Here is a 13,835-nt window from a genome sequence, read left to right on the forward strand (position 1 = left end):
CATATCCGCAGAGCCTAGCACTGTGCCTGGCACATGGGAAGCATTACAAAAAATACAAATTAAAAGATAGCTATTGTCCTGACCATTATTTTTATGTTTTGGCCGATGAAGGGAAACCACTCTGGCCTCAGCCTAACATTTGCAGGGCCTGGGGCAAGGGTACAAAACAGAGGCCCACACATCAAATATTGAGATAATGTCATAAACTGTGCTAATAACTCATTAAGTAAAATATGTCCTATCCTCCTGCCTTTGCAAATAAACCTTCATCATGACCTAAGAGGCCAAGTTCCAGATTGGAATTCTGTAATTCCTCTGGGTAATGAATTAGTCCCACCAGCAGCTGCCCCACCTCCAGCTGTCTGTGCTCCACAAACAGGCACCCCATAGTCACTCCCCAGACCTACAAGGGGTACCTTCTGTGGAGACCACCTTCTGAACACAGGCCTGGGAAGAGAGCTGTACAGATTTTGCGGGATTCACGCTGCTGGTGAAGGTAATGGCCTAGGAGGGGTCAAGATGTCCTAGATCCGTGACCGGCCAGCCCAGGGACTTTGGACACGCTCTGACACTCAGCTGCCTCATCTGTAAAATGGGCCTGCAGCTCTGCCCGCAGCCTAGGGCCGATGGGTGGGTCCACCTGAAAGCAGAGATGCGCGTTTGCCTGCGGTCCCCCCAGCCTGAGGAGGGGGGTTGGCATGGCAGGCCAGTGGTTCGGGCTAGGGGATGAAGATGCAGAGGCGTGGGACTTGGGCAGCTCTCCAGGAAGTCGGGCCTCCGAGGATCCTGGGAGGAGGGGCTGCTGAGCCAGCAGAATGGCCGAGGCTCAGCCTGGAGGAGACCTGGCGGCTGCTTCGCTGCAGCCCAGGCTGGCCCCCTTCCCAGCTGCAAGGCAGTCTCCACTGGCGGCCACGCAGCCCCTGCTCCTGCCCACCCGCTGGAGACGCCCCTCGTGCTCCTCCCTGGGGCCCCTCCCAGACCCCCAGAGCCCTGATGCCTGGCCCCTTTTGTATGAAATGGGGAGGACGAACATACCGTCCCCCAGGCTGCAGGGGGCACGCCGCATGTCAGCTGCCACGGTTGCTGTCACTCTCATAAGACGCCACCTCTTAAAGCGCTCAGCTGGTGCTTGGTTGACCCCCTGGGAGGGGATCAGCAACCATGTGTCCTGGTCCCCCTTCCTGCCCAGCAGAGATGCGGGAGCAGCTTGGGCTGGGTGGGGAGCCCCGCCCAGTCCATCGGTTAATCCTAGGCATGGGACATGTGCAGTCCCCAATCTCTCCCTGGAGCCCCACAGGAAAGGCCAACAGCCCAGGGCCTGGCCTCTGGGACACAGGTGGGACCACACAGACACGAGTGGAGGAGTGTCCCAGCCTTCCCTTAGCCCCACCCCTCCCTCCTGCTCTCAGGCTCCTTGGGGGCTTCACACTGCTCCGATGTCCCTCAGGTGCTGGGGTGCACAGAGCTCTTACTCCGCTAGCCTTCGGACCCCACATACTCATCTGCCACTCCCAGAGCCGCCCTTGAGCCTGGCGGAGCTCCGGCACTCAGAGAGGAGGATGAGGAGTTCATGCAAGGTGCGGGGGGTGCCCAGAAGGGGCAGGGTCATCGGGGAGCTGAGCCAGCAGGATGGGGTCCGCCATGTTCCAGCCATGTGCCCTGGAACATAGGACTCTTCATCTGTGAGCCTCAGTTTCCTTGTCTCCCAAACGAGGGTGGCTTCTCCTTGGCAGAGCCGTTATGAAGACCCGATGCATAATGCAGGAAGACGCCCGGCACGGTCTGGCGGTTCCTCAAGAAGTTAAACATAGAGTTACCATGTGACCCGGCAATTCCACTCCTAGTATACAGAGAAACGAAAACACGTACTCCAAAGACACTCGTGCGGGAGTGTTATTCCTAACAGCCGGAAGTGGAAACAAGCCGAGCGCCCATCAGCAGGTGAGTGGGTACACAAAATGGGGTCCAGCCACACGCTGGAGTATTATTCGGCCACAAAAAGGAGTGAAGCTCTGACACCTGCTACCACCTGGGTGAGCCCTGAAAACACGACACTCCGCGAGAGAAACCAGGGACGAAGGCCGTGTACTGGAGGATTCCATTTATATGCAATGTCCAGAATCGGCACATCCATAGAGACAGAGAGCAGACGGTGTTTGCCAGGGGCAGGGCGGGTGAGGGGGGAGAGGTAGTGGGGAGAGGCTGCACAGAGGTTTCCTTCTGGGGTGACGAACGTGTTCCAGAACTCGACAGAAGTGCTGACTGCACAGCACTGTGAATGTATTCAGCGCCACGGAATCGTTCACTTTAAAAATGGTGGATTTCAGGGGTGCCTGGCTGGATCGGTTGGGAGAGCATGTGACTCTTGATCTCAGGGGCGTGAGGTCAAGCCCCACATTGAGTGTACAGATCAGTTAAAACAATAAATAAGGGGCGCCTGGCTGGCTCAGTCGGTGAAGCGTCCGCCTCTGGTTCAGGTCATGATCCCAGGGTCCTGGGATCGAGCCCCAGGTTGTGCTGTCAAATAAATAAACAAAATCTTTTAAAATAAATAAATAAATAAAACCTTAAAAAACGGTTGATTTCATAGTGTGTGAATTTTACCTCGATTGAAACAAAACACCAGCATAAAACTTCCCACAGAGTCAGCCCTGAAAATGCTACAAAGGTGCTGACAACCCCGAGTCCAGCGTGTAAAGAGGTATCGGGGCGCATCCTCAGCGGGGCAGGGGCGACGGCTCGGAAGGGAGTGTGTGGCGTTGGCCGAATCCCAGGGCTGCTGTCCACTCTGGCAGGATGGAGCACGTGGCCTCTGGAGCTGAGGACAAAGCCGCAAAGGGTGGCGGTGGCCAGGGGTCTGGAAGGGGACAGAGGACTCAGGAAGGCTTCTAGATTTTAAAAAGACCACTGTGCCATGTGAAGGACAGCCTGGATGGGGCAAGGGTGGGGGTAGGAAGGCAGGGGAGGTGATGGACGCCCCTGGATCACGCCGAGCTGAAACACGCAAGGGGAGCACACAGAAGGGGACACCGTTTGCGGGAGGTCCATAATGAACTGTCTTGGCCACGGGAAGTGGAGCTGTCTGTGGGGACTTCAAGGGACGATGTCTATCAGGGAGGTGGATCTGAGCTGGAGACAGGGTGGAAGGACCCCGGACAGGGGTGGCACTGGAAGTCCTGGAGAGAGAGTGGGCAAGACGCTCAGGGTGTGGCATGCCGAGACCAGAAGTCTGCAGGGGACAAGCCTCTAGGCGAAGGCAGAGGAAGACAGGCAGGAAGCGGCAAGGGGAGCTTTCAGGAGCAGCAGTGTCCACCACCGTGCAGACGCGTCAAGACGTGGAAGGTTCGTCAGTGTGGTTCGTCAGTGTGAGGCCACCAGTGACCTTGTGATATTTTTTCTGGAGAGCTGGGGGCAAAAGATGACAGGGGGTTGAGGAGTGAGTGAGAAGTGAGGACACAGGAGTCAGAGAGGTGGTGAGAACCCCGCAGAGTGCCTGCTCGCTGGGCTGAGGGGAAGGAAGGAGGGAGGAGCGGGAAGGGGCAGGAAGGAAGGTTCCTGGGACCCAGGGCCTGTGGGCAGGGTGGGGGTTTGCGGCCTTGGTCCAGGAGCCAGAGGAAGGCAAGGCAGGGTGTGTGTAGCTGCGTGGGACGTGTGGTGGGAAGAAACCGCGGGAGAGCTGAGGCCGTGGGGCCTGGAGTGTGGGACCGCTGAATGGCACAGGAGGCACGAGGGACCCAGTTTTGGAGGGGTCGCTGAGGCTGAGTGGGCAGACAAGCGGGTCAGGCCAGGGCTGAACAGGACTGAAAGGGCCCAGACTAGCACTGCCACGTCTAGAAAATAAAACCACAGAACGCCCAGTTACATGTGAATTCCCCGCAGGCAAGGAGGAACTTTTTAGGATAAGTACATCTCAGGTGATACTTGGGACATACTTATACCAAAACATTTTTAATTACCGTTGCTTACCTGAAATTCAAATGTTAACTGGGCGGGAGTCCTCCAATTGACTTGGGCATCCTAGCCAGGGGTGGGGAGTAGGGGATGGAGGGGAGGGGTGGGACCAAGCCTGGAAAACGGGTAGCCGTCTGCAGGGTGCGGTGCCCGAGTGGGGAGAAGGCGGCGTCCAGGCATCGCGGAGCCCTCTACTGGCTCCTCCCGCCCCAGAACTTTGGTCTCGTCACACCACCCCCGCGTAAGTCCCGTGGTGTCGCCTTAAGGGCCCATCGATAACTCTACGCTCGGCCGCGGCATCTATCGATTCGCTCTGGCTCCGCTCGCCATCCTGGGCAGCGGCGGAGTGCAGAGCCGCATGTAAGGTACGGGGGGCGCGGGACGAGGGCCAGAAAGCGGCCGCTGGGTGGCCGGGAGAGCGCGCCTGGGGGAAGCTGGCACAACGGGACGGAGCCAGGGCTGTCGGCGGAGCACCGGGGAGCCCGAGGGTCCGGCCAGAGAGCGCCCCCTGCCATTAGGCTTAGCTGCCGGCCTGCTACGCATGCGCAGCCGCTGCAGCCCTCTCTCCTCTCCGGCAGGTCCGCCGCCCTGCGCATGCGCAGCCCGCCCCTGCGGCAGAGCGGCGCCCCGGGCGTGCCTGCCCCCTGCCGGCGGCGGGTGGGGTGGCTTCCCGGCCGCGTCCGTGGGGCGGGGAACGGAGCACGGGCCTTGGAGGTCAGAGCTGTCCGTAGGTTGTCATCCGTCCCCTGAACCTCTACGCCTCAGTTTCCACCTCTGTAAAACGGGAATGATAATGTATCTCTCAGCACCGAGTGGACCTAGGGGGTATTCCCTAGATACCGCACACCCCTCTCTTCTGCAAATGCTCTGACCTTTGACCCCTCCCTTTCAGAAGCGGGGTCCTGTGCAGGCCCGAGCCTTCTTCTGCACCATGAACACGTCCCCCGGCACAGTGGGCAGTGACCCGGTGATCTTGGCCACTGCAGGCTACGACCACACGGTGCGGTTCTGGCAGGCCCACAGTGGCATCTGCACCCGCACGGTGCAGCATCAGGACTCTGTATCCTCCACTGGGGAGGAGGGGAGGGCGGTACTGGGAAGGATGCCTGGTGGGGGTAGCAGCCTGGGCAAAGGAAGGGGTGCCTGGGGTGGAAAGGATGCAGCAGCCCAAGCAGACGGTGGGGGCCTTGAGGGCTCTGTTCATCACTCTCCTTAACAGACCTAGCAGGTGAACGCCCTGGAGATCACGCCTGACCGCAGCATGATCGCTGCCGCAGGTACCTCTACCCTCACCCCAACCCCGACCTCTGCTGGGCCCACCTGGGCACAGCGCCCTTCAGTTTAGCCTGTGTCCCTAGGTTACCAGCACATTCGTATGTATGATCTCAGCTCCAACAACCCCAACCCAATCATCAGCTACGACGGGGTCAACAAGAACATCGCGTCCGTGGGCTTCCACGAGGATGGCCGCTGGATGTACACGGGTGGGGAGGACTGCACGGCCCGCATCTGGGACCTCAGGTGTGGGGCACCGGGCAGGCGGGGCCTGTTGCCGGGTGTGTGGGGGTGGGCGGCCGGGCCAGGAGACTGTCTCAGGCCAGGGCCCTCCAAGCAGAGGCTAAGACGGAGTCTTCTGTGTGGGTGATTCATCGAGGGCAGTGACGGAAGCAGGATAGGGCGGGGGTGAAGCCACACAAAGAGGAGCCCAGCCTCAGCCTGATACCGCAGGGAGCTCTGACTTGCATCGGAGTGAGTCCCACTGGCGCGAGGGGCTGCCCTTGGAGGGGGCCGAACCTCGCTGGTGTCTGTCGTAAGGCTGCGGCTATCAGAGGAACAAGCATAAATGGCGGGGGAAAGAGCGTCTGGTGGGGCGCGAACAGCCTCCAGTAGAGCGTCTGTGGCTGCCCCAAAGGTCCCGGAACCTGCAGTGTCAGCGCATCTTCCAGGTGAACGCACCCATTAACTGCGTGTGCCTGCATCCCAACCAGGTGAGGGGTACTCACAGGGCCGGGCCCTGTGGGCGTTTGGAGGGCAGGGAACGTGCCCTCCCTCACCTCCCCTGCACCCCAGGCAGAGCTCATTGTGGGTGACCAGAGCGGCGCCATCCACATCTGGGACTTGAAAACTGACCACAACGAGCAGCTGATACCCGAGCCTGAGGTCTCCATCACGTCTGCCCACATTGACCCCGACGCCAGCTACATGGCTGCCGTCAACAGCACGGTGAGTGCTGGGTGTGCGTGCGGCGTGGGAGGCCCGCTCAGCACCTGGCCCCTGATCTTCCTGATTGCCTGCATGCGGCTGGTTCCCCAGACGCTCCTCAGACTAACCCCCCCCCCCCAGGCCTGCTTCTTCCTCCTGGGCTCCAGCTCCAGCCAGCAAAGCCAGAAAGCGGGGTGTCGTTCCTGACGCCCACTCTCACTACTGCCTAGCTCAGCCAGCGGGCATCACTCCCACCTCCAGAACTTCTCAAGTCTGTCTACTTCCCTCTCCTCCTCGGCTCCTCCTGGCCCAAGTTTGCCTCCTCTCCCTGCACCACGGCTGTAGCCTCCCCGTGGCCACCCTCCCTCCTCACTGACACCCTCTGCCCCCACACCACTCTCCCTCAGCCGCCAGCACAGCCTTCAGCGGCGACAGCCCGACGCCATCATTCCCTGCACAAACCCCGAGGCGCCCTGGCTCCTCGCCGTGGCCTCGGGACGTGGCCTGGGGAAGCTGCAGTGTGGTCGCGATATCCCGTCCGGCCGCCAGCATCCCTTACATCTCAAGGACTCGCTGGTCCCGTGGTGTCCCCACACTGCCCTCCTGCTGTTCCCTCTGACAAGCCCTGCTCCTGTCTTGTTCTTCACACTCCCACCGGCCAGCAGCTTTCTCCGTGAAGGCCAAGCATGGCCTCCTGCTCTCAGTCTGTGCAGTGCTCCCTGCAGCCTAGACCCACTGTTCCTGCCACACGTCCCCAGCCCCCAGATCCCTGTGTGCAGCCCCGTGTGGGACGGCAGCCCCTGGATCCGGGTCTGGCCGCCAGAGCCTCCTTCCCCCTGTGTCAGACTGAAGGCTCCAGGTGTCCCCTGACTCCCCTCCAATCGCAGGGGAATTGCTACGTCTGGAATCTGACAGGGGGCATTGGTGACGAGGTGACACAGCTCATCCCCAAGACCAAGATCCCAGCGCACACCCGCTACGCCTTGCAGTGCCGCTTCAGTCCTGACTCCACGTGCGTACGGGGCCTGGGGGCCCAGAGCCCTCGCATGGCAAAGGGGTGCAGGGTGGGAGTGGCTGCTGACGACACCCCCATCACACTCACGCCCACCCTAGGCTTCTCGCCACCTGCTCGGCCGACCAGACGTGCAAGATCTGGAGGACGTCCAACTTCTCCCTGATGACAGAGCTCAGCATCAAGAGCAGCAACCCAGGAGAGTCGTCCCGCGGCTGGATGTGGGGCTGTGCCTTCTCAGGGGACTCTCAGTACATCGTCACCGGTGAGCCCCCCTCCCACCCCGGCCGCCCCGCCTCCCGCGCCCGCCTGCACACCTGCTGCCTGGGAGCCGGCCTCTGGCGGGCCGGCCTGCGCCTGCGCCCTGAGCTGCTGCCCCCGCCCTTCCATGCAGCTTCCTCTGACAACCTGGCCCGGCTCTGGTGCGTGGAGACCGGAGAGATCAAGAGAGAGTACGGCGGCCACCAGAAAGCCGTCGTCTGCTTGGCCTTCAACGACAGCGTGCTGGGCTAGCCCGTGCACCCCTGGGATCGCAGGCGGCTGTCCAGGGAGCATCTCCGGCCTAGGTCTGCTCAGCTGCCCAGGTCAGAGCGAACCTCCATGGGCTAGCCTCTATCAGCCTAGCCAGCTGGACCTGACTGACCTACCCTGGCCCCCTCGGCCCACGTAGACTGGCCAGGCCAGTATTTCCTGGGGTTTTCTCAGCTCCCAGTTGCTTATGTGGATGTGACGAGGCTCAGAAGCCTACCTGAGCCAGCCTTCACTTGCTTTAGAAATTCCAGATCCATAGGGCCTAGGGGTCCCAGGCTGGTGCCCAACCCTAAGCCAGTGCTCTCCCCTGCCCCTCACCCAGTTTGCGTCCTGAGGCCACAGAGAACGCAGTCATGGCCAGCTGGAGGGTTTATTAGCTCCCGCCAGCAGCCACCCTCCGTGACTGGTGACGGGGCTGGCCTGGGGGACTGGCCAGGCTTTGAACTTAGTCTGGGAGGTAATAAAAGCAGACCGACACGCAGACGTTGCTGGGGAAGCAGATGTCAACACAGAGGTAGATCAGCCGCTGCCTCCGGGGCCCTGGGGGAGGGGCGTCCATGAACCTGAGGGCTCCTGCCCATCTCCCCAGACCGTTCTACAGGAGTCCGGGCCTCACAGCACCGCCCCACTTACCCTCTGCTCGGCGGGCCCAGTACACGGGCGTCTTCGTGCAGAGGCGCTGCACGGAATCCCCCACCTGGGCAGGGTCCACCTCACGGCTCCCCAGCACTGCCAGCAGCTCCTGGGCATAGTGGGTGGCCTGGCTGGGGCCGGGGGACCCTAGGCCCTGCAGAGAAGGCACTGGTGGGCCACGGTACAGGGGCACTGGCACGCGACCGGGTTGGGGCGGGGCCTGTGCGTCCTGGACTGCTGGCCTGATGCCAGCACCGCCCTCCGCTCTTGCCAGCGGCCCCGGCCGAGGGAAGACAGGCCTTCTGTTCCTTGAAACCAGAGCTCCAGCCCGCCGCAGGACTGAGCCATACACAGGACCCTTTGTCTGTCCCCTGGCCCAGGGAGCCTGGCCGCATGGGGCTGCTTACCCTGGCCATGTTCACCAGCAGCTGTAGGGTCTCGCGATCTCGGGGCTCCATCGGGCGGAGGAAGCAGGCCGGGTGTTCCAAGGGGCGGTAGCAGACGCAGCCCTGGGGAGGCAGGCAGGTGAGGCAGGGCCACCCGAACATCCACTGGTGCTGACCACACCCCCAGCCCACTCACGCTCTGCCCGTCAAACAGCACTGCCCAGCTGTGGTTGCTCTGAGCCGAGGTCACCCGGATGGTTGCCACGTTCCGGGCCACATCCACCTGGACAGTTTGGTTGGACCAGGGTGCCCCAGGGCTTGGGAGGGTCAGACGAAGCATCTGCAGCAGAGGCTGAGATCGGGGAGCCAGGGCTCAGCTGGGCAGCGTGGGGCAGCCCCGGACATCCTTGCCCACCCCTGCCGGGTTCCGCTGCAGAGTTTTTGACCCCCCCACCCCTCTGGTCCTCCAGCCACTGCTCTGAGCCCTGGCTCCACTGGTGGGCTGAGAGGTGCTGGCCTTTCCTTCCCCTTCCCACTGTCTGCCCCTGGCCAGGTCCCCAGGAGGAGCTCACCTTGGGGGAACTGTGAGTGAAGCCAAGAAGCCCTCCAGCCACGGCCCCAGCAGCGGCCAGTGCCAGCAGCAGCAGCAGCAGGCCAGGGGCTCTCCAGCCCCCAGGGCAGGGCTTGGCCTTCCCCTGGGGGCAAACTGCAGCTTGTGGGGCCTAGAGCAGAGACCGGGAAGCAGGCTGGCTCAGGAAGGCAGGGGCTGAGGTGTGCGAGGTGGGCACGGCCCTCCTGTCCCCTGCACGGGGCATGCCCTGGGTCTCTGTGCTAGGAGAGGGTGTTGGGTGGTTGGAGGCACTCACCTCGACAGGCCCAGGCCCAGGGCTCTCCTCACAGCAGTGCCTCTGCTCCATGCCGCAGCCCTGGTGACAATGCGCGGATTGTCTGCCGCCCCTTGGAGTCAGCTAGGGAAACCTTAGTACACCCTCGATGAGCCAAACAACCGTCCCGGCCCCCTCCTCTCCTGACCCCGCTGCTCCCCACCAGCCCAGCCACCTGATATCAGGGTCGGAGCCAGGACAGCCCCCCCTGCTTAGGGTGGGGGGTGCTTGTCACTGTGCCTGGCTCTCCCCTGTGCAGACCGGAGAGCGTGGGGGCCCAAGAGAGTGGAAGAGCACGGCTACCAAGGAAATCGAGTCCCACGGATTGGCACGGAGGGAGACCAGGCCCGGGCAGGACAATTTTATAGTCTGTTTGGGGACAGACTTAATTTTCCTAAAGAGGCTGTTCCAGTGTCTCAAGTTACTTCTGGATTCCCAGGGCTCAGCCCGCGGCAGCCCACTAATAAATGTGTTTCACAAATGACTGGTATGGGAGTCCATGCTGCCTCTGTCCTTCTGTCCCCTGTCCCCCCAGCCACTTCCCAGCCCCTCAGACGGGACAGCTGATGGGTGGTAAGCAGCACGGAAGACTGAGAACAGGGCAGCTTCCTGTCGGCCAACTGGAACCTCCACACAGCCCGGGAAGGTTAGGTCAGCCCATCCCTGCCCTGCCCAGGATGGCTTCCTCTGCTTCCAGACGCTGCGGATTTCGAGTCCAGGCTCCCCCTGGCACTGGCAGCTTGGGGCAGGGTGTGCGTGCTCCTCACCCCCTTCACCGTGTGGCCCTTTCCTGTTCTTGCTTTCCTCTGAACCCAGCCCTCTGTCTAATGGGCCCGGGATGCGGTGGCATCATGGTGGTCAGCATCCCAGCCCTGGAACGAATCCCAGAACGCATCCTTCTCAGCACCCCCTCCCCACGCTAGGCAGCTATAGCATCTGTGCAAAGGCTGCTGTCAAAACAAGGGCAAAGGACGCCAGAGTCAGCGCAGGTTTGAGACTTTAATATGTATTTGGATTCACACAGTGCAACGGGGGGCAGAGATGGGGTGCACGTGGGCTCTCGGGTTGCTGCCCGGCAGGAGAGGTGTTGCTGCTTGCCGCACCTGCTGCGTGCTCCTGGTGTGGGTGACAACGCCCTGACAGGCCTGCTCAATATCCAGACCCACCTTGAGCCGACCTCGCAGAGCCAACGTCAGCACCACCAACCTCACAGGCGATGGCTGCCCTCGCGTTGCCCCACAGCAGAGTCCAAACCCCAGACACCCCAGGTCTGGGAAGAGCTGCGGGTTCGGGACACCGTTTATTGCTATGAGAACTTCGAGAATGAGGGAAGGAGTCACCCTGGAGCTAGGAGAGAAGCTTGTGGATTTGCCACTGGATACAGAGTGAGGCGCTGGGAAGGAGTCTGCCAAAAGGAACAGCTTCCCAGGCCCTACCCTACAAGTATGGCTGGACAGCCTGCTTACCAGGTCAGCGACTTAGGGAACAGGCAAAAAAGGCCGGGGGCCCTCTGCCAAGAACCCTTGGCTAGCAGGTGGAACCTGCCAGTTTTCCTGCTGGTCTCCGACAAGGAACTCCAGAGCCAAGGGAAGTGGCCTCAAGGACCATTGGCACCTAACCCCCCACCCCAACTAAGGGTATGGGAGGAAAACAGGAAGAGACTGGATGTTTTGTAAAAGTATTTCCTGTTCTTGGGGACACCTCTTTCCTCCCCCACCCAGAGGGTGCCCAGGGCAACAGGCATTCCTTGGCCAGCACATGCCTTTAGCCGTGCTGCTGGCTGCGGGGCACGCAGACTTCTTCAGTGGGATTTTCCCTACGAGACAGAGCACAGCTATTAATTAACACACTTAAGATTCAATTCCACCATTTGACAAAAGTTGTTCAAAAGTTTAAAAAAATAATTTTTGGTACCAACGCTACTCTGAGCTCTCTGCACAGCTGCCCAGAGTTCAGCAAATGCATCCACACCCTCTCGGCCGCTCAGCTAACAACATGCTCGGTCCAATCAGCTGGATTTAAATGCACATTTGAGAAAGCTGAGGCTTAGCTGGACTGCGTTTACAGAACTCCGTGACCACATATGAGGTGTGGCAGCCCTGGGTATCTGAAACGGAGCAGACACTTGATTGTGACATCAGAGTGGTTTTGAAGGAAGTGTGGGCTGGTAGTGGTGAGGTCAGCACGCTGCACCCCAAGGACAGGGAGCAGCACTGTCCTCCACTCCCACCCTGCAGGTGAGGGGCTGGGACGTTGCAGCGGGCTCACCTGCAGAGGACCACATCAACGGGCCCTGGGGCTGTTTGTACAAGTTTCTCACAACAGTCAAAATAATCAGACCGTCCTCCCCTTTGCCCTGTAAGGGGGGGCCGATCCCTGAATGCAATCTTTAGTAAAACATCTAACATCCCTAGACCTGCCTTGGTCCCATCAGCAGGCTGGGTAACCACCCTGAGGTTACCTGAATCCTGGACAGATGCTAAGCCTGTCCTTGTCAATGGCACCCAGTGCCCAGGACCCCCACAATGCCCTCCAGGTTTAAAAGTGCATCTTCAAATAGAAGCATCTGTAAACAATATCGCCCCGAAATGTTTACTTACAAGGTTAACAACTAGTGCCTTTACTTAACTCCAAGGATACTCTTTGAAGCCACCTAGCTGAGCGGATGCTTAAGCCCCACCTATTAATTTGGGTAAGTGGTTTTCAATTCGTTTTATTCTGGAGATTAAAGACACTAAATCTTTAACCTTGAAGGGCAGGCAAAAGGTCAGCTATGCTGTCAACATAGAAGTCAGGGACCATTTTCTTCTTAGACATGCAGTCACTTTCCTGATTACTCTTCACATCCCCTAGAGTGGAAACGCCGGTGAGGGTCAGGATAGTCTTCAGGCCACAGGTGACGCCCAGGAGGATGTCCGTGTCCAGGCGGTCTCCCACCATGACGGTGCGCTCCGGGTTGATGCCGTACTCCTGGGACACGCAGTCGAAGATGAAGCGGCTGGGCTTCCCTATGATATCGGCTTGGCGCTGGGCGGCCATCTCCACGGCTCGGACCAGACAGCCGGTACCTGCGGGGCGGAGAGGTAGGGGAGGGAGGGGAGGAGAGCACCCGGGGTCAGAGGACAGGAAGGGCCCGCGGCCCGCCCCCACCCCCGCGCCCCCCGGGCCTCACGGACCCGCGATGAAGCGGCCGTTCTCGAGCGGGAGCCGGTTGTCCATGTTGGTGCCCACGAGCAGGCAGCCGGGCTGCTGCAGGTAGCGCACCGCCTTGGTGAGCTTCATGTAGCTGAAGTGCGGGTCGAAGCCCACCACGACGGCGCGCACGTCGGGGTCGAGCGGCGCGTCCAGCCAGGCGCCGGGGCTGTCGCCCAGCAGCGGCTCGGGCCCCACGCCCACGCAGGCGACGCCCACGGCCTCCAGCTCGGTGGCCAGGGCTTCGCTGCCCAGCACGTAGGCTTTGGGGGCCGGCGCGCCCGCCAGACGCTGGCGCAGGTAGAGCGCAGTGCAGTAGGCCGTGCCGAAGACCTCGAGGCCGGCGCCGGGCCCCGCCGGGCCGCCGAAGCCCAGGCGCCGCAGCTTCTCGGCGTAGGCCTCGCGGGTCTTGCTGCTGTTGTTGGTGATGAAGCCGAGGCGCTTGCCGCGGGCCCGCAGCGCCGACAGGGCCTCGGGCGCGCCGGGCACGGCCGTCTCGCCGCGCCACAGCACGCCGTCGCAGTCGAACAGCAGCGTGTCCACGTCGGCCAGCAGCGCCTGGGCCCGCTCGGCGCTCAGCCGCACGCAGCGGGCGTCGTCACCGCCGGCCTCCGCCGCCGCCATGGCCGCCGCCGCCACCGGCCGCCGCCGCCGCCGCCACCGGCCGCTCCTTGCAGCCGCCCGCCGCCGCGCCCGCGCCGCCCCCGGCGCGCTCATTGGCCCCGCTCCTCGCGCGCGCCGCCCATTGGACGCCGCCTGCGCCAATCCGCCCCCGCCTCCCGCGGGCTGCGGGAGCTCAGCGCCAACCGTCGCAGCCCGGCGCGGGGAGGCGGGCGGCCATTGGCTGCCGGATCTGGGGTGCCACGGTGATTGGCTGGCAGGGAGCCAACCGGCATTCGGAGTGTAGCGTTCACTGCGGAAACGCTGCGGAGGAGCCCAGAGCCGGCGCAGGACCTAAGGCTGCTGCTCATTGGCGGCCTCAGGGCGGCTCGCCCATTGGTGGCGCGTGGTCAGCTTAGGTGACGGAGGCCCTCTATGGAGTGA

At 61.8% G+C, this 13,835-nt stretch overlaps 3 protein-coding genes across 6 annotated transcripts; 1 reads left to right on the forward strand and 2 right to left on the reverse strand.

Moving 5' to 3' along the window:
• The first annotated feature begins 4,270 nt into the window (after nt 1-4,270).
• MLST8 (MTOR associated protein, LST8 homolog) lies at nt 4,271-10,083 on the forward strand. 4 transcript variants are annotated; one of them, XR_003312599.4, is made up of 10 exons: nt 4,271-4,316; nt 4,844-5,011; nt 5,177-5,228; nt 5,310-5,472; nt 5,864-5,939; nt 6,022-6,174; nt 7,041-7,165; nt 7,267-7,430; nt 7,560-7,749; nt 9,859-10,083. XR_003312599.4 is itself a non-coding variant. In XM_026484992.4 (9 exons), exons 2-9 carry the CDS (start codon nt 4,883-4,885, stop codon nt 7,676-7,678), a joined length of 981 nt encoding a protein of 326 aa, XP_026340777.1. In that variant the 5' UTR covers nt 4,271-4,316; nt 4,844-4,882; the 3' UTR covers nt 7,679-10,083. The 4 variants fall into 4 exon arrangements, 2 of the variants coding, with proteins under 2 accessions (XP_026340777.1, XP_026340778.1); XR_007191312.2 differs by having other exon boundaries at nt 5,180-5,228; XM_026484992.4 differs by having other exon boundaries at nt 7,560-10,083.
• BRICD5 (BRICHOS domain containing 5) lies at nt 8,142-9,632 on the reverse strand. The gene is made up of 6 exons (XM_026485071.2): nt 9,582-9,632; nt 9,288-9,437; nt 8,912-9,067; nt 8,730-8,838; nt 8,330-8,476; nt 8,142-8,236 (listed from the first exon to the last, which is right to left on the reverse strand). The coding sequence occupies exons 1-6, from the start codon at nt 9,630-9,632 to the stop codon at nt 8,142-8,144; spliced, it is 708 nt and encodes a 235-aa protein (XP_026340856.1).
• A 496-nt stretch (nt 10,084-10,579) lies between the features above and the next one.
• Nucleotides 10,580-13,437, reverse strand: PGP (phosphoglycolate phosphatase). The gene is made up of 2 exons (XM_026484994.3): nt 12,776-13,437; nt 10,580-12,667 (listed from the first exon to the last, which is right to left on the reverse strand). The coding sequence occupies exons 1-2, from the start codon at nt 13,413-13,415 to the stop codon at nt 12,342-12,344; spliced, it is 966 nt and encodes a 321-aa protein (XP_026340779.1). The 5' UTR covers nt 13,416-13,437; the 3' UTR covers nt 10,580-12,341.
• Between the last annotated feature and the right edge of the window lie 398 nt (nt 13,438-13,835).

The sequence above is a fragment of the Ursus arctos genome, unplaced genomic scaffold (genome assembly GCF_023065955.2).
Source record: "Ursus arctos isolate Adak ecotype North America unplaced genomic scaffold, UrsArc2.0 scaffold_2, whole genome shotgun sequence".
In the NCBI taxonomy this organism is placed as follows: Eukaryota; Metazoa; Chordata; class Mammalia; order Carnivora; family Ursidae; genus Ursus; species Ursus arctos.